This window comes from Hylobates moloch, unplaced genomic scaffold (genome assembly GCF_009828535.3).
Source record: "Hylobates moloch isolate HMO894 unplaced genomic scaffold, HMol_V3 SCAFFOLD_4, whole genome shotgun sequence".
Classification (NCBI taxonomy): domain Eukaryota; kingdom Metazoa; phylum Chordata; class Mammalia; order Primates; family Hylobatidae; genus Hylobates; species Hylobates moloch.
The window spans coordinates 134,160,439-134,186,228 of record NW_026652279.1 but is presented as its reverse complement, the minus strand read 5'-3'; the positions used below and the strand labels follow the sequence as shown (position 1 = coordinate 134,186,228).

The following is a 25,790-nucleotide window of genomic DNA, read 5'->3' as shown; positions in this document are numbered from 1 at the left end:
CTGTTTAAAAAATGTTAGAACCTCACAATAACTAGAGTTTAGTTTCTTAATCTACTCCACATATGCTGCAAGATACAAAGCTGCTGGCAGCAGCGCCTGAAAAGGAACCAGCAGAATGATCAATGTGATGCTTGCTTTGTAGCATTTCACAAAGTCAACTTACAAAAGAAAGTCTGATCCTTTCAATTTTCCTGCCCAATTATTTTCGGTTGATATGTCTCTGGAAAATCTCTATCCCTCTCACCATGAATATTTGATTAAGTCTATTCATTTTTTTCCTTCATAAAGCATCCTATTTCACGCTTCGCCTTGTTTGTTTGGTGGGGTGGTTTAATGCATTTGTTTGTATGATCCTGGTAATATGTCATCATTGGAGTTATAATATGTTAATTTTTCAGAAATTTAGAAAAACTAAAGAGAGGATACTTAATACCAGTGCCACCTCAATTCAGTGATATCAGTATACAAACACACTGGCCATTGTGACATGTAGCAACAAAGTCCAGTATGTTTAATGTTTAAGAAGCCAAGTCAGCTGGGTGCGGTGGCTCACACCTGTAATCCCAGCACTTTGGGAGGCTGAGGCAGGTAGATCACAAGGTCATGAGTTTGAGACCAGCTGGCCAATATGGTAAAACCCTGTCTCTACTAAAAATACAAAAATTAGCCAGATGTGGTGGTGAGCTCCTGTGGTCCCAGCTACTCAGGACGCTGAGGCAAGAGAAGCGTTTGAACCTGGGAGGCAGAGCTTGCAGTGAGCCAAGATCGTGCCACTGAACTCCAGCTTGGGCGACAGAAAAAAACCAAGCAAATTCTTTTTTTTTCTTTTTTTTTTTTTTTGAGAGGTCTCGTCTGTCCCGGTCTCGGCTCACTGCAAGCTCCACCTCCTGGGTTCACGCCATTCTCCTGCCTCAGCCTCTCCAAGTAGCTGGGACTACAGGCGCCCGCCACCACGCCCGGCTAATTTTTTTTTTTGTATTTTTAGTAGAGACGGGGTTTCACCGTGGTCTCGATCTCCTGACCTTGTGATCCGCCCGCCTCGGCCTCCCAAAGTGCTGGGATTACAAGCGTGAGCCACCGCGCCCGGCCCACATTTTTTTTAAGATGGGGTCTTTCTTTGGTACCTAAGCTGGTGTGCAGTGGCGCAATCATAGTTCACTGCAGCCTGGAACTCCTGGGCTCAAGCAATCCTCTTGCCTCAGCCTCCTGAGTGTAGCAAGGACTACAGGCGCATACCACTGTGTCTGGCTAATTTTTAAATTTTTTTGTAGAGACAAGGTCTCTCTTTGTTGCCCAGGCTGGCAAGTCACTTCATAGGAACTCATGTTTTGCAAAGATACAGGCAATAACACATTTTTTATGATAGCTTGGTAAATCTCTTAAAAGGGAGAGGTTTATGGCAGAAATGATAACGCTCTAACTACATGTGTGTGGTTAACTCTGTTTCAGCCATTCAAGTTAACTTCTACCTATATTTATGGGCTTGATTGCATAATGTATGAGGTTTGCAGGAAGTACCTGGAAGATAAGGTTACATAGACAAGTTATTTAAGTTTGAAAATAAACCACAGCTCATGCTGGGAAACTGGTTTATAGACAATTTTGTAACACAAATGAATACGTCATTCATTTTCTTTCAATATTTTTCTTATCGCATAGTTAACATTAGGAGATTAATCATTGTTTGAATGTGCAGCATAGTAAGTTAACAGAAAAATGTAGCATCAGGGATTGATTAGCTGAAAAGTCAGTGAGTTACATTATAGAAGTAAAGATGAAGACTTGATGATATTTAAACCATCCAAACAAATGGATGATTTGCATATATGATGATGTCCCATAGACAATGGTTTTCTTCATGAGAGTCATTCAGTAGTAAGATTCAGGTCTACTGACAAATATTGCTTGATCAACATATCATTTGCCGCAAGAAATGACCTTTTATGGTTAATGTGTAACTGATTACTGTTCTTCCTCTATAGTAGCTTACATTTTACAGCAGAGAAATACACTGTGTACACTTAGTGCCCTACAACACTAAACCATGTCAAATGGTGGTGGTATACCTTCATATATTATGATATTTGGCATTGTGCAACGGTTATGACACATTTGCAGTGTGTTCACCCTGTGTTTCAGCTCTTGTTATATGCAATAAAACTTTTGCCATAATATTTTGATACTTAGAAAAATCAAGACTATTTTTCTTACAAATTAAGAAAAGAAGAACTAAAATCTCTCATGGAGGCAATAGAGGTTTGAAAGATAACGTATGTGGAGGAGAAACTACTCCATTCTAATGAAAGCAAATTACCCTACAATCTTTGGTGTGGAAAATTAAAACTAATGACATGTTCACATTGTAATGCAAAATTGCCTATAACCTATTTTCCTAGCGTGAGATGCAGCTTTTTTTCAAACGTAAATAACATGTCCATTTAATAATTTACTCTTCTCCATTACTACAAAGACAAAAAAAAAGCATTTACAATCGCCACCTTTCTATTCCATTAATTGTCAAGAACAATCCAAGAGAGTTTTGTTATTTTCCCTGTGATAATTTTAACAGATCGAACGATTTTTTTAAACAAGTATTCATATATCTGAGGGCTCTATCTTTTAAATGAATATAAGTAAAATGTGCCACCTTGTTAAGTTGGAAATGACCTGTTATCTGTTATTTCTTGACCTTGCAGAGGTTTACAGTGACAAGTGAATTAACCAGGTGGGGGAGAGGGTTTGCTAGTGATTCAGTCAAACTGTATTGTGTGGGATGGCACCTAGCAAAGCATTTAGATTAGGCTGGGGAGGGAACAAAGCTAGGTACACTCTCTCCAGCCTCAGGTAAACAGGATTATTGTTTTCCATCCTTGCTGTTTGGAATGAATGCAATGCTGCAAAGCTAATTGCTGCCATAATTAGGAAAAAAAAACAAGAAGAAGAAATGACTTGGAATGTGTTAATTCAGTATGCTTTAAACCTCAGAGATATCATTTTTCCTCATACACAGGCGAGGCTGGCTCTATTCATAGCTTTTTAAATGATAAGTTTAAGTGTTAACATAATATTGAAAAAAATCCTTGGAAGGTAGCAGTTGGTAAGTACTTGGTGTATACAATGCTGAATGGTGGTCATTATTAGCACTGTAACCAGGTGAGTAGAAAAATCCCATTCTGGGACTTATTACCATGTACAGTAACAAATGCAATCAATTGAAAAGTTCCTCTTAGAACAGGCCTTGCTGTGTGCCCAGGCTTTGCCACATACTATTTCATAAAGTATGCAACTTTCAAACCACCACCACATAAGATTTCACTCTGCTGTTGAGAAATTCTTCCTCATATCTAACTAAATCAGCCTATCTGCAGTTTAGCAATTCTGTTTCCTCACATGTTCCTTCAGCAACATCTCACATTCTGTATTAACATATGTCTTCAGCCGGGTACGGTGGCTCACGCCTGTAATCCCAGCACTTTGGGGGGCTGAGGCAGGTGGATCACAGGGTCAAGAGATCAAGACCATCCTGGCCAACACGGTGAAACCCCATCTTTACTAAAAATACAAAAATTAGCTGGGCGTGGTGGCATGTGCCTGTTGTTCCAACTACTCAGGAGGCTGAGGCAGGAGAATCGCTTGAACCTGGGAGGCGGAGGTTGCAGTGACCCGAGATCACGCCACTGTGCTCCAGTCTGGTGACAGAGCAAGACTCCTTCTCAAAACAAAACAAAACCAAAAAACAAAAAACAAACAAAAACAAAAACAAACAAAAACATATATATGTGTAACAACAAACAACTCAGCCTAATACCATAAAATGAACATAGCAGAACTGAAAAAAAAAGTTTCTGTCTCCATATGGTACTCATGTACTCTAATTGGACTGTTGGTTGCAAATTTAAAAATAAATTTGGGGGCCGGGCGCGGTGGCTCACGCCTGTAATCCCAGCACTTTGGGAGGCCAAAGCAGGCGGATCATGAGGTCAGGAGATCGAGACCATCCTGGCTAACACGGTGAAACCCCGTCTCTACTAAAAATACAAAAAATTAGCTGGGCATGGTGGCGGGCGCCTGTAGTTCCAGCTACTCGGAGAGGCTGAGGCAGGAGAATGGCGTGAACAAGCCAGGAGGCGGAGCTTGCAGTGAGCTGAGATCGCGCCACTGCACTCCAGCCTGGGTGACAGAGCAGGACTCTGTCTCAAAAAATAATAAATAAATAAATAAATAAATAAATAAATTTGGGAATCAGCGATTGTTTGAGTTGTGGATTCCCATATGCTGTTTCTAAATATAAAGTGTTCGTAAAACAGCCTCCTGAGCTGCCAGCATAATTATGGTGAACAGGTTAGTAAGGACATCTCAGTTAAGGCTCTGCATGTTGTTCTGTGCTTTATAGGGAAAAATTAAGCATTTTTGAGATTTCAATCTTATTCTTCAATAAGATAACTTTTTTGACCTACATGAACATTAATGAAAGCACTAATAATTATAGCTTTTTGCTGCTTGGCCTAAAACAATCTTTCTACTATAATTAGATTTGAAGGGGAACTAGGAAAGACTTTCCATAAAATGCTGTCACAAATTCCCTCCAAAACTGCTTGCCTGTAATTAAGGTGCATTTACAGATCTGATGTTCCTTAAAAGAAACATTAACATCACAAAGACCAATCATTCATGGTCAACAAAGGGGATTCAGATTTTCTGATCAAAGCAGTAATCTCTTTTACAATTGTTACTTTTGAAGTATCTTCAAACAGAACAAACACACATTGACTAGGTAAACAGGTATAGCTGTGAGCTAATTTGCTGTTTCCAGGATCAGATCAGTTTTCCCACAAGGCTCAAACATAGTAAGGTATAGCCTGTTTTCCATTCCAAACCCTAAACTGCTGATGCTGAGGAGTAACGTTAAAAGGGAAAAGTCCCAAATACGGTTTTTACTATTAAAACTGTTGTAAAGGTCATCATATATATCATATATTTATTTCTTTATTTTTATTTATTCTTTTTTTGAGACAGAATTTCGCTCTTGTTGCCCAGGCTGGAGTGCAATGGCATGATCTTCGCTCACTGTAACCTCTGCCTCCCAGGTTCAAGCGATTCTCCTGCCTCAGCCTCCCAAGTAGCTGGGATTACAGGCATGTGCCACCACACCCGGCTAATTTTGTATTTTTACTAGAGATGGGGTTTCACTATGTTGGTCGGGCTGTCTGGAACTTCTGACCTCAGGTGAGATCCACCCACCTCGGCCTCCCAAAGTGCTGGGATTACAGGCGTGAGCCACCGCGCCCGGCTGGTCATCTTTTATTTTTAATATAACCTTTACTTTTTCTCAAAATTGCTTGTTTTAAAAAATGTCAGCAAGCTTTTAAAATGATCGATGGCAGAAAAATAGACATTACAGGTGGTTAAATGAAAGAGTACTGAATTTGGATTGCGAAAATTTGTATTTGAGTTTCAGTTTCACCTTTCTCCAGCTGTAAGGGGTTGAGTACATTCCTTAACAACTCCAGACCTTTCCCTGCAAATGTAAAATCGGGATAATAGCACATCCCTAACTAGGCTGTTTGTGAAGGTCACATAATGGACACACCAGGACAAGAGTAGGCCTATTTTAAAAATTAAAGCATTATCCGAATAGGCAGTTTGGAGATTTAAATAAGAATATATGGGGTTTAGGCCGGGCGCGGTGGCTCACGCTTGTAATCCCAGCACTTTGGGAGGCCGAGGCGGGCGGATCACGAGGTCAGGAGATCGAGACCACAATGAAACCCCGTCTCTACTAAAAATACAAAAAATTAGCCGGGCGTGGTGGCGGGCGCCTGTAGTCCTAGCTACTCGGAGAGGCTGAGGCAGGAGAATGGCGTGAACCCGGGAGGCGGAGCTTGCAGTGAGCCGAGATTGCGCCACTGCACTCCAGCCTGGGCGACAGAGCGAGACTCCGTCTCAAAAAAAAAAAAAAAAAAAAAAAAGAATATATGGGGTTTTTTTGTTTTTGTTTTTGTTTTTATTGTTGTTGGTTGTTTTTTTGTTGTTGTTGGTTGGTTGGTTGTTGTTGTTGCTGTTTTTGAGACAGGGTTTTACTCCATCCCCCAGGCTGGAGCGCAGGGGTCTGGTGTGATCATGGCTCACTGCAGCCTCGACCTCCTGGGCTCAAGTGATTCTCCTGACTCAGCCTCCTGAGTAGCTGGGACTATAGGCATGTGCCACCATGTCCAGCTAATTTTTTTGTTTTTGGGTTTGTTTGTGTTTTTTTCTTGTTTACCAGTTTATTATAAAGGATATTATAAAGGTATAGATGAATGGGCAGCTGAAGAGGTACACAGGGTGAGGTCCAGAAGGGTCCTGAGCATAGGAGCTTCTGTTCCCATGGAGTTGGGTGCACCACTCTTCTGGCATGTGGCTGTGTCACCAACCTAGATGCTCACCAAACCCCTTGGCTGCTGCCCAGTGCAATGCTGTAGCCTCATAATGGTTCTTAGCATGAGGATTAGCCCTGCCTTCTAGTAACATGACAGCAATCTCATGCCTATTTTTGGAAGCTGCATAATGTAGGGGAGTACAGCCATTTTGATGGACAGCATTCACTTGAGCACCTTTTCCCAGAAGGGCTTTTACAATCTCATCCCAGCCAGCAGAAGCCGCAATGTGAGAGGAGACCAACCTGCATCTTCTTTATCATTCAATGGCACTCCAAGTGGCAACAAAAATTCAACAGTTCCTGTATGTCCAGCTGAGCATGCCCAGTGCAATGCCATTCTGCTGTCCTGATCGGTTCTAGTAGCTAGGGATTTATCGGCCAGAATGCCCTCCTTGAACTCTTCCAGCTTCCCGCTGTAGGCCAGGTTGCAGACCATTAGGTTAGACACACACTCCTCCATTTTGCTTTCCCAGGAACTCGGGTGTGTGTGTGTTTTGAGACAGGTTCTCACTCTGTTACCCAGGCTGGAGTGCAATGGCACCATCATGGCTCATCACAGCCTTGACCTCCCGGGCTCAGGTGATCCTTCCACCTCAGCCTCCCGAGTAGCTGGAACTGCAGGTGTGTGCCACCATGCCCGGCTGATTTTTTTTTTTTTTTTTTTGAGACGGAGTCTCGCTCTGTCGCCCAGGCTGGAGTGCAGTGGCGCAATCTCGGCTCACTGCAAGCTCCGCCTCCCGGGTTCACGCCACTCTCCTGCCTCAGCCTCTCCGAGTAGCTGGGACTACAGGCGCCCGCCACCGCGCCCGGCTGATTTTTTGTATTTTTAGTAGAGACGGGGTTTCACCGTGGTCTGGATCTCCTGACCTCGTGATCCGCCCGCCTCGGCCTCCCAAAGTGCTGGGATTACAAGCGTGAGCCACCGCGCCCGGCGCCTGGCTGATTTTTTTATTTTTGGTAGAGATGGGGTTTTGCCATGTTGCCTAGGATGGTCTCGAACTCCTGGGCTCGAGCGATCCGCCCACCTCAGTCTCCCAAAGTGCTGAGATTACATGCATGAGCCACTGAGCCCAGCTAAGAATACACATTTTTAAATCTCATTGTTTCTCTGGATAAACATTCTTGAAGAACTAATGAGTAAAAAGAAAAAAAAAGCAAAAAACTTTACCACCTTGTAACAGCTTATGTTAAACGTGCTTCAGGAAACTCAAGCTCTGTGACTCAAGAATATTAAACAAGTTTCTTTTCTAAAGCGCTTTGCAGAGCCCTTTAAATCTCCAAAAGAATCACAGTAGTATGAAACGTATGTCAAACATTTGACAGTACAGCTATTTTATCCTGAGGCTACTGGCGGAACTAGTGTTCCTTCAAAAACACTTTGGGAATTGCTGTCTTTTAGTTGAGTAGGGAGCACTTAGATCCTCAAGCAAATCTATTTTTTTTTAAATTCTAAAAAAGCAAGTCTATTTTTTTAGGCTGTACCATTTGGTATAAGATTACAGTTAATGGCCGTAGAGTGTCCTAAAGTCAATCGCAGCATAAGGAGTTTGTAAAAATTTGCCACTGTCAGTCTATATATCCAGCAGCTCCACCACTTATAATGAGTGACTTTAGGTAAGGTTTTAAATGTATCTAAGCCTCAGTATTCTCATCTGTAAAACAGGGAGAATATTTACTGTATAGATTGTGGCAAAAATCAAATAAAGGTAGTTGGCACGGTGAGCTTAATAAGTGGTAGATCAAATTTTCTTATTGTTTTAAAGGAAACGTCTAGGTTAAAAGAGTGACCTTCCCTAGGTCACATAGCAACTCAGTGACATTGTTAGAAAGAGACCAGGATTTTGGAAGCTTCTCACTATTGCTTGAATCCACTTCTATGAAGATACTAGAATAGATTATTAAACAAGTAATTTGTAAGAAGAAAAGTAATAACCACTTGAGACCAATGTCATTTCAATACAAATGATTTGGGCTAAACTAAGACAAGCACTTAAAAAGAAACAGTGCTATTAAATTGGTAGCCTGGGGGGATGCCAGAGGCATGAGAAAAAAATCTTTGGTTATTCTTTTTCTCCTCCCACCCCCTCCAGGGATGGGGGAGGGATGGAGATTGCAAAGGGAAGGGGGGTTTCATCTTTAGTTATTCTGTGGAGTAAGATGGTGAAAGGTGAATTAGCTCACAAGCCTGTACAATTTCTTTCTTTTTCTTTTTTGTTGTTTATTTATTTATTTATTTATTTATTTTATTATGGTGGCGTGGTGGGCGCGAGGGCTCCGAGAATCACCTTTTAAAATCTAGCTGGATGTTCCTAACAATTTATTTATAGCTATTTGAAATAACTGACCCAGAGAGTGATTGATTTCAACTTATAAAGAAATGTTTCACATTTGTCACAAGGCTTCCTGTTGGGTTCTCTCTTGACAATTTTTTTTTTTTTTTCTTTGAGACGGAGTTTCACTCTTTTTGCTCAGGCTGGAGTGCAGCGGAGCGATCTCGACTCACTGCAGCCTCTACGTTCCATCTCAGCCTCCCAAGTAGCTGGGACTACAGGTGCATGCCACCACACGCAGCTATAGAACCCCATTTTTAGAGATACATGGGGCAAACTAGAACGCATCTACTAGGCCTCTCACAGTGCTGGGATTACAGGTGTGAGCCACCATGCACCTGGCCTTGTTTTTTATTAATTTTTATTTATTTATTTATTTTGAGACAAGAGTCTTCTCTGCCACCCAGGCTGGAGTGCAATGGCGAGATCTCGGCTCACTGCAACCTCCACCTCCTGGCTCAAGTGACTCTCCTGCCTCAGCCTCCCGAGTAGCTGGGACTACAGGCGTGTGCCACCAAGCCCGGCTAATTTTTTGTATTTTTTAGTAGAGACAGGTTTAGCCAGGATGGTCTTGATCTCCTGATCTCGTGATCCACCCGGCTCGGCCTCCCAAAGTACTGGGATTACAGATGTGAGCCACCAAGCCCGGCTGGATAACTTCTTTCACATGTCACTGCCTTTAATGCTCTCTATAACCTATTAGGCAGGTACAATTATTACAATTTTCCTCCCCTCCCCCCCAAGACAGAATGGGTTCTGGCACCCTGCCTGGAGTGCAGTGACCTGATCACAGCTCACTACAGCCTCCAACTCCTAGGCTCAAGCCATCCTCTGACCTCAGCCTTCCGTGTAGCTGGGACTATAGGAGTACGCCACCACACCTGGCTAATTTTAATTTTTTAATAGAGACGGGGTCTTACTATGTTGCTCAGGCTGGTCTTCAAATCCTGGGTTCAAGGGATCCTCCTGTCTCAGCTCTGCAAGGTGTTAGAATTACAGGCATGACCCGCAAAGTCCAGCCTAATTCTTTGAATTTTAAAGATGAGTAACTATGGCTTAGAGAGGTTAAGTGGTCACACATGTAGTAAGAGGTGGTGCTGGAATATAAAACTGGAAATATGAAGACACAGAAAAGGGATTACTTTTAATCACCATAGCTTCCAGAGACACATTAATGCCAATGGATATAGGATCAAAGAAGTACTTAGCTGATGGATAGTCCACAAAATAACTGACATGTACTCCAAAAATATCAGTGTTATAAAAGACAGATTGAAGGACTATTCTAGATTAAAGAAGGTGTAAGAGATATGACCGCTGAATGCAATGAGTAATCTGAGATTGACTTCTCAACAGAGGGCATTATTAGGGCAACTGGGGAAATCTCAATAACATCTTTAGATTAGATAATAGTATTGTATCAATGTTAATTTCCTGATTTAGATCATTGTACTATGCTTATGTAAAAGAATTGTTCTTATTCTTAGGAAATGTTCATGAAACATTATCAGTAAAGCAAAATCGTATCTGCAAAGTACTCTTAAAAGGCTCAGGGGAATAAACAAAAGAGACAAGGAAAAGGATAAAGTGATAAAATGCAAACATTTGGAGAATCTCAGTAAAGAGCAAATGGTAATTATTTGTATGATTCTTTTAACTTTTTTGTAACTCTGATATTAAGTTAAAATTAGAAGTTTCTAGGCTGGGCTCGGTGGCTCTTGGGAGGCCAAGGTGGGAGGATCGCTTGAGCCGAGGAGTTTATCAGCCTGGGCAACGTAGTAAGACCTCGTCTCTACAAAAAACTTAAAAAATTAGCTGGCATGGTGGCATGTACTTGTGGTTCCAGCTACTCAGGAGACTGAGGTGGGAGGACTGTTTGAGCCCAGGACTTAGACCAGGCTGGGCAACATGGTGAGACCTTGTTTTTAATAAAAAAAAAAAAAAAAAAAAAGAAGAAAAAAAATTAGCCAGATGTGGTGGCACATGCCTGTGGTCCCAGCTTGTTGGGAGTCTGAGGTGAGAGGATCACTTGAGCCCAGGAAGTTGAGGCTGCAGTGAGCCATGATCACGCCACTGTACTCCAGCCTCGGCAACAGAGTAATTCCCTGTCTCAAAAATAAAAAAAAGTTTTTAGGGGGCCCCACCTACAGTCCCAGATACTTGGAGGCTGATGCAGGAGGATCTCTTGATCCCAGGAGTTCAAGTCCACCCTGGGAAGAATAGTGACTCCCATCAGTATTAAAAAAAAAAAAGTTGGCTGGGCACGGTGGCTCACACCTGTAATCTCAGCACTTTGGAAGGCAGAAGTGGGCAGATCACCTGAGGTCGGGAGTTCAAGACTAGCCTGGCTAACATGGTGAAACCCTGTTTCTATTGAAAATACAAAAATCATCTGGGTGTGGTGGTGGGTGCCTGTAATCCCAGCTACTCGGGAGGTTAAGGCAGGAGAATAGCTTCAAGCCGGGAGGCGGAGGTTGCAGTGAGCCAACATCGTGCCACTGCACTCCAGCCTGGGTGACAGAGTGAGACTCCGTCTCAAAAAAATAAAAATAAAAATAAAAATGTTAAAAAAAACATTTAAAAAATATGTAGGGCAGTAGAGCAATGAAAAAAAGTTAAGAGGAAATATTCTGTAAACAATGCGTAACACAGGAACTGAGGTAGAAGAGGCTTCAGGGATTGTAAAGGCTACAGAGGAAGATTTGCAAATCATTCATGAAAATGCATGACAGCCGCGCGCACGGTGGGTCACGCCTGTAATCCCAGCACTTTGGGAGGCCGAGGTGGGTGAATCACCTGAGGTCAGGAGTTCAAGACCAGCCTGGCCAATATGGTGAAACCCCATCTCTACTAAAAATACAAAAAATTAGCTGGGTGTGGTGGCAGACGCCTGTAATCCCAGCTACTTGGGAAGCTGAGGCAGGAGAATCACTTGAACCCGGGAGGCAAAGGTTGTGGAGAGCCAAGATTGCACCATTGCACTCCAGCCTGGGCAACAAGAGCAAAACTGCGTCTCAAAAGAAAAAAGAAAGAAAATGCATGACAGTAATTGATGGATTAATCTCTCATCCATTCAGAAAAATACTTTCATCACTTAAATCTTAAAAAAAAAAGTACAGTTAAGCTTGGGCAACATGGCGAGATGCTGTCTCTACTAAAAAAGATACCAAAAAAATTAGCTGGGTGTGGTGGTTCATGCTTGTGGTCTCAGCTCCTTGGGAGGCTGAGGCAGGAGTATCACTTGAACTCAGGAGGTCGAGGCTGCAGTGAGCCGAGATCATGCCAGTGCACTCCAGCCTGGGCAACAGAGTGAGACTCTGTCTCAAAAAAAAAAAAAAAAAAGAAAGAAAGAAAAGAAAAGAAAAAAGAAAATTAAAAAATACAGTTGTACAACAATTAGAATTTATTGATATCTGTTTTTCCAAACTGACGGAGACTTTTTGGTTAAATAAATTAGTCTTTACTGACTCTTGGGAGGAACAGTATGTTTGAACAGAGACTAGACAGGTATCTTGAGAAGAGGAAGGGTGAAAAGAACATATTACAAGAAATCAAGATATGAGGACAGGCGAGGGGGCTCATGTTTATAATCCCAGCACTTTGGGAGGCTGAGGCAGGAAGATTGCTTAAGCCTAGGAATTCAAGACCAGCCTAGGCAACACAGTGAGACCCCAGCCCTGCAAAAAAAAAAAAAAAAAATTAGCCAGGCATGGTGGCTCATGCCTGTAGTCCCAGCTACTTGGGAGGCTGAAGCAGGAGAATGGCTTGAGCTGAGGAGCTGGAGGCCACAGTGAGCTGTGATCACACCACTGTACTCCAGCCTGGGGGACAGCAACCCCGTATACAGATTTCATTTTTTTCAAATTATGTTTACTGTTGTAGAGATGTCAAGAGTTCAATAAATAGCACCTCTCTTTTCAGGCAGTGGAGGACAAAAGAGAGATTTAAAATATTACTTTTAAATTTAAAATGTTGGAAGTCATAATTTATTGTGAAGGCCAAATGGGCTTGAAGCATCCCCATTCCCACCCCCACCGTGTCTTCGACTTACCCACCAGTCACATGGGACGATGAAGACCTGCAACACGGGGAGCAAAGACCTGTCCCAGGAATAGACTAGGCTGGTGGCTGGTTCTTTTGTAGAGAAAAAACAGACAGGAAAAAGAAGAACTACACAAGTCAGTCCCTCAAAGGAAATGCAGCAATCAGACAGTCAGGAGACAGAAAGAGGCAGGAATATGTGGAAAAATCCACCCTTATGGAAAACAGGTAGAGTTTGGGGGCAGGGGAGAGAGGACACATTTATTTCCCTGTAATATTTTTTTCCTTTCTTTCTATTTTTTTTTAAATTTTACTTTAAGTAAAATAAAAACTTTACTTAAGTTCTGGGATCCATGTGCAGAACGTGCAGGTTCGTTTCATACGTATACATGTGACACACTGGCTTGCTGCACCTTTTCCTTTCTTTCTTTTCTCTTTCCCCCTTCTCCTTCCCTTTCCCCTTCCCTTCCCTTCTCCTCTTCTTTTCTCTTTTCTTTTCCTTTTTAGAGACAAGGTTTCCCTCTGTTGCCCAGGCTGGAGTGTAGTCACAGGATCATAGCTCACTGCATCCTCTACCACCCAGCTCAAGCAATCCTCTCCCCTCAGCCTCCCAAGTGTCTGAGACTACATGCACACACCACCATATTTGGCTAATCTTTAAAATTTTTTGTAGAGATGGAGTCTTGCTACATTGCCCAGGCTGGCCTCAAACTCCTGGCCTCAAGAGATCCTCCGACCTAGGCCTCCCAAAGCAATGGGATTACAGGCATGAGCCACTGTGCCTGGCTTTCCCTCTAATACTTTCTATCTCAAAGAAGAGTAGAGAAAAACAAGACAAAACATAGGACTCAGCTGAACACTGAAGAATGACTTTGTGGGAAGGGCTGAGGGAAAAGAGCATTTACACTGGAAGAAGAGAGAGACAAAGGCTTAGGAACTCAGTAGTAGTGGGTGGAGCCAGCGCGCTTTGGGAGAATAGTTTTACTTCAGTAGTTGAGGAAGGAACCAGGTTGTAATGGGGAAATGAGAGTGAAGGAGGGTCTCCTTTCTGTGTTTTCTCTTTTGTCCTTTCTTCAGCTGTTGGTATCTGTTGGGATTTTGTCTTGGGCCTCCTGCATTTCTCAATCCACACTCTTCAGGGATCATCTCATTGCTTCCCATGCATCTCAGTATAAAGAGTACAACAAGCACAAAGGGGCTAAACTTGGAAGGAAGAAACTTGTCGTTTTCTGAGATCAGAGAAAAAATATGTTAAGATACTGAGCTGTTTCAGTGTCTAGCAATAAGGAGATAGAAAATGACCTTCCTTGCTTCTCTGGGTAATGTGGGAAGACAAAGGATTATCTAATTAGTTTTTAAAATTTGGTTCCAACAAAAACTCAATACAAAAAAATCAAAAGTAAATGTCACTTCCCTTCTTTTCTTTCTTTCTTCCTACCATTGAACAAAATTTGACAGGGGAGTCAATTGTTCTGTGTGCTGGGGATACAGCAGCAACAGAGATAAGACTGTTGGCTTTCATGGAATGTATTATATTCTATTTAGATAGGATAGGCAATAAGCAAATAAAAAAGAAAGAAGATAATTACAGATACTGCTCTAAAGAAAATAAAGAGAGAAATGGACTATAGAGTGATGTGGAGGTATAGGGGGAGAGGCTGAACACTAAGCCTCAGAATATTAATTTAAGAAATTATATATCTACATATTGAATACATTATACAATCGAGGTATTTAAAAAACAAATCTAGGGCTGGGCATGATGGCTGATGCCTGTAATCTCAGCACTTTGGGAGGCCGAGGCGGGCAGATCACTTGAGGTCAGGAGCTAGAGATGAGCCTGGCCAACATGGTGAAACCCCATCTCTACTAAAAATACAAAAATTGGTCAGGCCTGGTGGCATGAGCCTGTAATCCCAGCTACTCGGGAGGCTGAGGCAGGAGAATCTCTTGAACCCGGGAGGCAGAGGTTGCAGTGAGCCAAGATCACGCCACTGCACTCCAGCCTGGGTGACAGAGCGAGACTCCATCTCAAAAAACAAACAACCAACAACAACAACAACAACAACAACAACAACAACAAAAAACCCCAACAGGCCGGGCGCGGTGGCTCACGCTTGTAATCCCAGCACTTTGGGAGGCCGAGGCGGGTGGATCACGAGGTCAGGAGATCGAGACCACGGTGAAACTCCGTCTCTACTAAAAATACAAAAAAAAATTAGCCGGGCGCGGTGGCGGGCGCCTGTAGTCCCAGCTACTCGGAGAGGCTGAGGCAGGAGAATGGCGTGAACCCGGGAGGCGGAGCTTGCAGTGAGCCGAGATTGCGCCACTGCACTCCAGCCTGGGGGACAGAGAAAGACTCCGTCTCAAAAAAAAAAAAAAAAAAAAAAAAAAAAAGAAAAAAGTAAAAAAGATAAAAGGTTCCACATGGACTGGGTGGAGTGGCTCATGCCTGTAATCCTAGCCCTTTGGGAGGCCGAGGCAGGAGGATCCCATGAAGGCAGGAATTTGAGACCAGCCTGGGCAAATAGTGAGACCTGTCTCTACAAAAAATAAAAAAATCAGCTGGGAGTGGTGGCATAGGCCTGTAGTCCTAGCTACTTGGGAGGCTACGGCAGGAGGGTTGCTTGAACCCAGGAGTTCAAGGCTGCAGTGAGCCATGACTGCACTACCGCACTCCAGCCTGGGTGACAGAGTGAGACCCTGTCTCTATTTAAAAACATAAAAATAAAGAAAAGATCCTACATGGACAAACATTTTCTGGTGTATTTGGCCATATAATTAATTTTGGCTAACTGGATGGACACACCAATTAATTCTATGATTAACACAAATTCAAAGCTGTGGACATCAGTGCCACACAAGTAAAGACCTGGCTGCAGTTCCTGCTTGCCCACTGATTCATTGATTCAGCTGTCTTGTAGTGTGTGTTTGTTGTTCTAAGCTCTGAGGATACCAGCAGTCAATATTACAGACATGTTATTTGCTCTCCTAGAGTTTGATTTAATGGACACAGCATTTTATCTTTCTTTTAGTCACCAAGGTAATAGAAATTAGATAAATGTTTTCATTATTTGTTCGAGGTCCTTAGCATCATAGATTTGTTCTTTGCTCTAACTCCTGGTATTAATGAAAGCGCCAATCCTTCCCCCTCCCCCCCTTTTTTTTTGTGATGGAGTCTCGCTTTGTCTCGCAGGCTGGAGTGCAGTGGTGTGATTTTGGCTCACTACAACCTCTGCATCCCGGGTTCAAGCAATTCTCCTGCCTCAGCCTTCCGAGTAGCTGGGACCATAGGCGCATGCCCTCATGCTCAACTAATTTTTGTATTTTTAGTAGAGATGAGGTTTCACTGTGTTGGCCAGGTTGGTCTTGAACTCCTGACCTCAGGTGATCCACCTGCCTTGGTTTCCCAAAGTGCTGGGATTACAGGTGTGAGCCACTGCACCCGGCTGAGCCTTTTGAATATATCTTTATGTATAAGCATCTGAATATATATGTAAATATACTATATATATTTTTAGAAAATGCCAAAAGAAAGAAATTAAAATTTTATAGAGTGGATAGTAGATTCCTGGAACTGTGGTAGTAACAGGTAATGAAAATGACCCAATCATACTAATAATAGTAAATCAAGATGATCATACCAGAAATAAATGGCAGGAACTGAAAGTAAAAGAGACACATTATGACTCTGATTGCAGTATTACAAATAAGTGAGGACAATAATGAGAGAGAAGTCATCACTAGTTTATAATGCCTACACATATTTTAGAGCACAATTTAAAATGTTAGTGACATTTCTGCTAAATGTTTGCTACATAACATTAACAACTTGCTTAATAAAGCCCTAACAGATGGCATTCGGAAAATTACATATGCTGTGAAATTTGAAAGTTTGGGGGATAAAAATTTAATTTTAGATCCTCTAATTGTTCTATAGTTGTTAAAGAGAAGATAAAGCATGATTAGATATAGAAAAAATATTCAGTATTCAATAATTACAGGGCATAAAGTAACAAAGTTAAAGAGGAAACAAAAACAGATCCATTATTCTGATTCAGGTACCAATTTGTTAATTAAAGAAATTTTAAAAAGCTTTTTCAAAAATAGAAAGAGAGAGGGAGAGAGAAGGAGAGATAAGAGAGGGAGAGAAATAGGTATCTGAAAAGTACATGGCCTTGGAGAATTTCATAGTGCTTTCTTGAAAATGATGTCAATGGAAATAAATACCAACGATATAAATAAACCCTGTTATTTAAAGACAATGTTTGTAAGGTGATTAGAATGACTTTAATGACGCTTTAAAATGCAATTTCAATTGTATTTCAATGACTTGGTTGAGATATGAGGTACAGTCTTTTTAAAAATTCCTTTCATTTTTCTTTTCTTTTTCTTTCTTTTTTTTTTTTTCTGACTGATGGATTCATGTCCTAAGTACATTCTTTTTTCAGAGGGATGTTAAAGTATTCGAAGTCTGAATGATTACTCCAGATCACATTACAATAGCAACACTGGAAATAAATGAAATATAATTTGTGTTGCTGGTATGAGGCTTGAAGGTATTGCATGTAACATGTAAGAACTGGGGAAAAACAATCCTCTGTGAGTGAAACTATGAAGTCATCATTTCCTGGTTTAGAGCAGAGGTATGCAGTCATCTGGAAAGCAGGTTCACTGGCTTCCAGGTCTAGAAGAAATTAGCACACGTGAGACAATGTGGTAATGACAGAGGTGGATGGGGATTGCCAATCTGAAATCTATAAAATCAAAGTCTGGAGGAGAATGCATATCTTGGCAGTGTCTAGGGCAGTGGTCTTTAAAAGCTTGTTTTTGGCCATGAACTACAATAGATGCTTTTATTTTATTTAATTATTTTTATAGAGACGAGGTCTTGCTTATGTTGTGCAGGCTGGAACTCCTGGGCTCAAGGAATTCTCCTGCCTCAGCCTCCCAAGTAGCTGGGACTACAAGTGTGCCACTGCACCTGGTTAAGAAATACATTTTAGATGGGGCTTGGTGGCTCACACCTGTTAGCCCAACACCTTGGGAGGCTGAGGTGGGAGGATCACTTGAGTCTAAGAATTCAAGTCCAGCTTGGGTATCATAATGAGGCCGTGTTTCTATAAAAACAAACAAACAAAAACTTAGCTGGGCATGGTGGCATGCACCTGTGATCCCAGCTACTTGAGAGGCTGAAGTGGGAGGATCGCTTGAGACCCAGAGGTTAAGGTTGCAGTGCGCCATAATTGTACCACTGCACTCCAGCCTGGGCAACAGAGTGATACCCTGTCTCAAAAACAAAACAAAACAAAACACCCCCCAAACCCCCCAACATCTTATATCACTATCTGCTTTCTCGCTTTGTGTGTGTGTGTATCAGAAACCTGAGATCTAGAGGGTGAGGAGGACTTAGGGGAGGTTAGTATTCTAGGTAGGCAGTATTCTAAGTAGAGAAGGCAGAATATGGTGAAGAGCCTGAGAAAAGAAACAGCTGGAAGAGTTTAAGGAATTCAAAAAAGGCCACTGAATACCATGGAGGAGCTCAAAAGAAGTTTGGGTTTGGATCAGGCAGGGGCTGTACCCTGTGGCCTGTTTGCTGGAATGGTGTAGCCCAGTGAGCTGAGTGTGAGCACCTCTTCCAAGCCCCATTTTGGTAGCTCTACGCTGGCCATAGTGGGAGTATTCATTCATTCCATCCTGCCATGAAAATATAGGCCCCACTCTGAAAATCAGGGTCTTTTTTCCTGGGAGCCGATGGTTAAACACTCATGAACACACCTTTGGGTTATTCTACTGCTTTTTAGATTTGTTGCATTTTTCTCCAGGGTTCAGGAGACAGAAACTATCCCCACAAACTAAACATCAGCCCCAAAGTTAATATTATGTCCCTTTGTCTTTTCTTTTTTTTCTCGCTATCTCACCTAGGCTAGAGTGCAGTGGCACCATCTTGGCTTACTGCAGCCTCCGCTTTCTGGATTCAAGTGATTCTCCTGCCTCAGCCTCCCGAGTAGCTGGAACTATTTATATTTTTAGTAGAGATGGGGTTTTGCCATGTTGGCCAGGCTGGTCTCAAACTCCTGATCTCAAGCAATCTTCCCACTCGGACTCCCAAAGTGCTGGGATTACAGGTATGAGCCACTGCTCCCAGCCAGGGTTTTTTGTTGTTGTTGTTGTTGTTTTGTTTTTGTTTTTGTCAGCTAACATTCCTTCTCATTTATTGGAATTAAGTTTTGATTTTTTTTTTTTTTTTTTTTGAGACGGAGTCTTGCTCTGTCGCCCAGGCTGGAGTGCAGTGGCACAATCTCGGCTCACTGCAAGCTCCGCCTCCCGGGTTCACGCCATTCTCCTGCCTCAGCCTCTCCGAGTAGCTGGGACTACAGGCGCCCGCCACCACGCCCGGCTAATTTTTTGTATTTTTAATAGAGACGGGGTTTCACCGTGGTCTCGATCTCCTGACCTCGTGATCCGCCCGCCTCGGCCTCCCAAAGTGCTGGGATTACAAGCGTGAGCCACCGCGCCTGGCCAAGTTTTGATTTTTTTGAAGGAAAAAATTGTAATTAAATTTTTTTCTCTGTTTTTGATCTCTTTATTTTACATGACTGGGCATTTTAGAAAATTAAGATAAAATTGTGCTTTTACTATACATTTGTGCTTGAAACTACTTCGTAGTTTTTATGAAGCTATCAACAAGGACATAACTGCTGTATTATAAGCTGTGGAACTGAATAATTTAAATGTTTAGAGCTTAAGACTTTTTTTGTTTTCTTATCAAGGGATACGTATGCATTTCCATTATTAGAAGAAAAGTGCATGGATATTTTGTATTGCTTCTGGGTTAAGAAGACAGTCATTTTTATTCTGTTCTATTCATTGCATTTCATTCTATTTGTGACAATAAAAAAATCTGGGAAACCTTTTCTCAACTATAGATGCCCTCCTTAAATATAAAGGAAGTGCCGGACATGGTGACTCACGCCTGTAATCCCAGCACTTTGGGAGGCTGAGGCGGGTGGGGTGGATCACCTGAGGTCAGGAGTTCAAGACCAGCCTGGCCAACATGGTGAAACCCTGTTTCTACTAAAAATTAGCTGGGCATGGTGGCGGGCGCCTGTAATCCTAGCTACTTGGGAGGCTGAGGCAGGAGAATCACTTGAACCTGGGAGGCAGAGGTTGCAGTGAGTGGAGATTGTGCCACTGAACTCCTGCCTGGGTGACAGAGTGAGACTCTGTCTCAAAAAATAAATAAATAAATAAATAAATAAATAAATAAATAAATAAATAAAAACAAAGGAAGCATAGCATATTTAAAATGCAAGAGCTAAAAGGATTGGCTAAATTTAAGATACCTTTAGGAGCTACGGGCTGAGGACAATAAAATATATGTTTTTATCCATCTATTTAGAAATATTTGTTTATCTTGATGATGTTATGCCAATACAGTAGCTTTTTTTTTTTTAAGACGGAGTCTTGCTCTGTTGCCCAGGCTGGAGTGCAGTGGCGCGATCTCGGCTCACTGCAAGCTTCGCCTCCTGGGTTCATGCCATTCTCCTGCCTCAGCCTCCCGAGTAGCTGGGACTACAGGCGTCCACCACTGCGCCCGGCTAATTTTTTTTTTTGTATTTTTAGTAGAGACGGGGTTTCACCGTGGTCTCGATCTCCTGACCTCGTGATCCACCCGCCTCAGCCTCCCATAGTGCTGGGATTACAGGCGTGAGCCACCGCGCCTGGCCTAGTAGCTTTTAAATTATTTCTGAATTTGATAGTCTGTGAAGGCAGTAAGTGAAATATCTTTCTGCAACTATTGCAAACACTCATTATGATCAAATAGTTAATACTTTAAAAATTTGTTGGTGACGTACAATGTTATGATAAAAATTGTGGTGATTGCATTAAGGAATACAGTTTTTCTCTACCTCCCATGTAAGAAACAAATATTTTACATGAGTTTAGTAAAAAGCAAGGCTCATCTATTTGACCATTTAAAAATTTTGAATTATATTTATTGAAACATGACATACTGTGCTCTTACACCTCAACTGCATTTTGTTCTGTTTTCCAAGTTCATGTCTTATAAATCTCTTATATAAACTGTAGGTTAAATTCTAAATAAAAAATCACAGTGTAAAAAAAATCCATTCTTTGCTGTGGAGAAAGGCATGAGTAAATTTAGGAAGACCAGTTAGGAGACTACGGAAGAATCCTAGGGAGGAGGACATGATGGCTTGAGCTAAGGTGGTGTTAACAAGTCACACACAGGAGATGAAACACACATGTAAAATCAGAGAATTGAAATCTTTACATTTTAAATTAGAATTGGATATATCAGTAGGAACTCATGAGTTTTTCCCTCTCTTTAAAAACGTATTATTTTACAGCTTTATTAAAAATGCCTCAAAATAAGGAAGGCCTAAAAGCAATTGTCCTTCCCAGTTCCCACAATGCTCCGTGTTCTAGATTTAGTCAATTGCTTCCTCCTGGCGTCCTTTAGCTTGATTTTCTCTTTCTTGTTTTGCCTGTAGATTGGAAGTTGGATCCAAAGACTCAATTTGATTCAGCTAAAATCTTTTTTTTTTTTTTTTTTGAGACAGAGTCTCGCTCCATCGCCCAGGCTGGAGTGCAGTGGCATGATCTCAGCTCACTGCAAGCTCCGCCTCCCGGGTTCACGCCATTCTCCTGCCTCAGCCTCCCGAGTAGCTGGGACTACAGGCGCCCGCCACCACGCCCGGCTAATTTTTTGTATTTTTAGTAGAGACGGGGTTTCACCGTGGTCTCGATCTCCTGACCTTGTGATCCGCCCGACTCGGCCTCCCAAAGTGCTGGGATTACAAGCGTGAGCCACCGCGCCCGGCCGGATAATTTTTTACTATTTTTAATAGAGTCGGGGTTTCACCGTTTTAGCCAGGATGGTCTCTATCTCCTGACATCGTGATCCGCCTGCCTCAGCCTCCCAAAGTGCTGGGATTACAGGCGTGAGCCACCGTGCCTGGCCATTCAGCTAAAATCTTTAAAAAATTTTTGACAAAAATACTACACAGGTATTGCTTTATACTTCACATCACATAACATCACATCAGGAAGCATATAATGTCTGGTTGTCTCATTTTAGTGATACTAAGGTTGACTAGTGATTATAGGTGGTTATGGCCTGATATAATATTCCCTATTATCCTTTTATCTAATTGTTTTAGCATTCATTGATGTTTGTTAAGTCATTTGCTTCATCAGGGCTTTCTAGATGGTGCCTGCCTGACTGCCTGCCCGCCCGCCCGCCCGCCTTCCTTCTTCTCTCCCTCTTTCCTTCTTTCAGAAAACATCTTTACTGAGGTGCAACTGACATAGAATAAACTGCACATTTTGGCCGGGTGCGGTGGCTCACACCTGTAATCCTAGCACTTTGGGAGGCTGAAGTGGATAGATCACTTAAGGCCATGAGTTCGAGACCAGCCTGGCCAACATGGTGAAACCCCATCTCTACCAAAATACAAAAATTAGCCAGGTGTGGTGGCGGGTGCCTGTAATCCCAGCTACTCAGGAGGCTGAGGCAGGAGAATTGCTTGAACCCAGGAGGCAGAGCTTGCAGTGAGCCAAGATCGCGCCATTGCACTCCAGCCTGGGTGACAGAGTGAGACTCCACCTCAAAAAAACAAAACAAAACAAAATGTACACTTTAAAATGTACAATTTGATAAATACTGACATAGGTGTACATCCATTAAACCATTATCACAATCAAGACAATGAATATATCCTGTCTTGACGTTTCCTTTGCCGTTTTGTGTATTTGAAAATTTTCTTTTTTTTTTTGAGACAGAGTCTCACTCTGTCGCCCAGGCTGGAGTGCAGTGGCACAATCTGGGCTTACAGCAGCCTCTGCCTCCTGGTTTCAAGTGATTCTCCTGCCTCAGCCTCCCGAGTAGCTGGGATTACAGGCATGCGCCACCATACCTGGCTAATTTTTGTATTTTCAGTAGAGACAGGGTTTTGCCATGTTGGCTAGGCTGGTCTCAAACTCCTGACCTCAGGTAATCCTCTCGCCTAGGCCTCCCAAAGTGCTGGGATTACAAGCATGAGCCGCCATGCCTGGCTGGAAATTTTCACAATCAAAAGTAAAAAAAAAATATGAGGCAGATCAACAGGGCTTGGTAATTGAATGCTGGTAGTTAACAAGAGAAGGGTCTTGGATGACTCCTGGTTTTGTGGTATAAGTCACTGAGTAAATAAATGGTAGTACCATTTATTGAAATTGAAAACACTGGAGGAGAAAGTTGGTGAGTTCAGTTTTACACGTTACGTTTGAGGTCACAATGGGACATCTAAGTATAAATGTCAAGTAGGCAGGTGGTTAAAAGGAACTGTCTGAACTGGAGACGTACATTTGCAAATATTGGCATTTAGTAGCTGAAGCCAGGGTGTAGAAATTATCTGAGAATAAGTACAGAATGGAATGAATAGGCTTAGGGGGAAAAAAGCTCTGAAAAATTCAGTGTTTTATGATCAGGTAGAAGAGGATGAAGGAGAAAAATATGAGTGTATAGTATGGCAAAAGCTAGGAGGAAATAGGGAGAGAAGATGCCAGGTATGCTGATTCCAGTAAGTCATATTCTGTATATCAGTTTTACTTTTCTCTCAGAAGTAATACATAAACATTATGATCTATGCATCAGTAAATATGGGCACACTCCTGAAAGATGTGTCATCTTTAGTGCACTAATACATTTCTGAGTCTGTAAAGCTGAGGACTGGACTGTGAGCTCTGTAAATCAACCAAAGTAAATGATATCATGGGATACTCTTGGTACTAGTTGGCTAGCTTTGTTGGTGACCTCTAAGCCTTAGGAAGTCTTTCTTTAGAGCATTTATGGTATTTATTAATTTTTAAAATGAGTTATATGAAAATAAAATATATTTCTCACTGATATTGGATAGGCTAATATCCACTGCTAGCCTATCCAGTATCAGTGGGAAAGTTGCAATAACCCCAATTTTTTTTTTTTTGAGACAGAGTCTCGCTCTGTCGCCCAGGCTGGAGTGCAGTGGCATGATCTCGGTTCACTGCAAGCTCCGCCTCCCGGGTTCACGCCATTCTCCTGCCTCAGCCTCCCAAGTAGCTGGGACTTCAGGCACCCGCCACCATGCCTGGCTAATTTTTTGTATTTTTAGTAGAGACGGGGTTTCACTGTGTTAGCCAGAATGGTCTCAGTCTCCTGACCTCGTGATCCGCTCGCCTCAGCCTCCCAAAGTGCTGGGATTACAGGAGTGAGCCACCGTGCCCGGCCAATAACCCAAATTTTTATCCTGTAAGATTAGGCAAGGGAAAATAAATTCCTGACATCAGTTTCACTTGAGGACATTTCAGATATGAGCAGCAGCTTTTTATTTATTTATTGTACATGAAAGAGTATTTATTGAAAACATGGTTACTGACAGGAAGCTTCTGGCTGCTCTCTAGTTACAATCTTGGCTCACAGCTGGAAGTGCTACGTACTTTTTACTTTCCCCATATTTTATTTTCACCCAGGTTTCCATCCTAGATAGGTAGATCTTATATAAATATATATACACGTCTTCATAAGTATGGCCTATAAATATATAGTACATTCTTCATTGGGTAGTACCTACCATGTCAGGCCACCAATACTGAACGCCACTGGAGAAGCACCTTTTTCAAACAGCAGTATTTTTAATAAAAGTGAAATGTTTTTTCAAATAATTAAGTGGGAATTCTTACCTTTGTTAAATCTAAGAGGCCCACAGAAGTCTACCATAAAGCTATATAATATAGTAGCCTTTCTGGCTGGGCACGGTGGCTCACGTCTGTAATCCAAGCACTTTGGGAGGCCGACGCGGGTGCATCACTTGAGGTCAGGAGTTCGAGACCGGCCTGGCCAATGTGAAACTCCATCTCTACTAAAAATACAAAAAAATTAGTGAGGCATGGTGGCGCATGCCTGTAGTCCCAGCAACTCAGGAGGCTGAGGCAGGAGAATCGCTTGAACCCAGGAGGCAGAGGTTGCAGTGAGCCGAGATCGTGCCACTGCACTCCAGCCTGGGTGACAGAGTGACTCCAACTCAAAACAAACAAACAAACAAACAAACAAAAATATATATATATATATATATAGAGAGAGAGAGAGAGAGAGAGAGAAAGAAATTGAGAGAGAGTAGCCTGTCTCAGGATCTTAGCATAAAAGCGAATCTGGCTCATTAACAACTTCAACCTCCCTAAAGTGTGGGAATCTTCCTTAACATTCCTGATGGATGATTATCCAAGTATGACTTATTGAAATCAGCACAAGTGGCATCTTCTTTATATATATAGTGCATTTGGAGTACTTGGGTCACTAGCTGATACTTTTTAGAAATTTCTATACTGAGGATGATGAAAGTAAACTCCTTCCTTTGGTGTTTGAGGTATCACAGAATTCTCAGGGCCCTTTGAGAAGAAAATTCAGTTTGAATGCCTTACACATTTTAGATTTTTCTTGTTTGTTCAATGAAAGAATGTATGAATCAATAAAGTGAATAAAAGCCATTTAGTTGGTTCTGAAAAGCTGAGTATATCCTGTTAACCTGGTAAGAACTATTTTAAGAGTCATGGAATTCTTTAGGAGTAGCGTCATCTCCCACATGGTCTTAGGATTCCTGGTTTTTCACCCAGGTGGCCTGGGTTCAACTATGAGTATGGGAACGCTAAGCTTCTGCAAAAAATAATAATAATAATAAAATAAATAACAAAGTTTCAGAACCATGAACTTGTCTTGAGCAAAAACAATGCAACTAACTATGCTAAGTCCCATAGCCCCCCTATCCACAAAGAAAAGGTGACAGAACAAAATTTTTGCTGGGAGGGTGGCTCATGCCTCCAATCCCAGCTACTCACTCTGGAGGCTGAAGTGGGAGGATTGCTCAAGGCCAGTAGTTTGATACTAGACTGGGCAACAAAGTGAGACCATATCTAAAAAAATTAAAATAAAAATTTCCCCTGTGTTTCTTGCTATTGAA

At 42.0% G+C, this 25,790-nt stretch overlaps 1 protein-coding gene and 1 pseudogene across 1 annotated transcript in view; both read right to left on the bottom strand.

Moving 5' to 3' along the window:
* Window positions 1-25,790, bottom strand: part of PIBF1 (progesterone immunomodulatory binding factor 1) — a 260,610-nt gene continuing 234,820 nt past the window's right edge. The window contains exon 18 of the mRNA XM_058437974.1: window positions 1-96. Coding sequence (XP_058293957.1) covers window positions 52-96 — 45 coding nt within the window. The 3' untranslated portion in view covers window positions 1-51. The remainder of the gene's footprint in view (window positions 97-25,790) is intronic.
* LOC116466515 (26S proteasome non-ATPase regulatory subunit 10-like) lies at window positions 6,406-6,878 on the bottom strand (annotated as a pseudogene).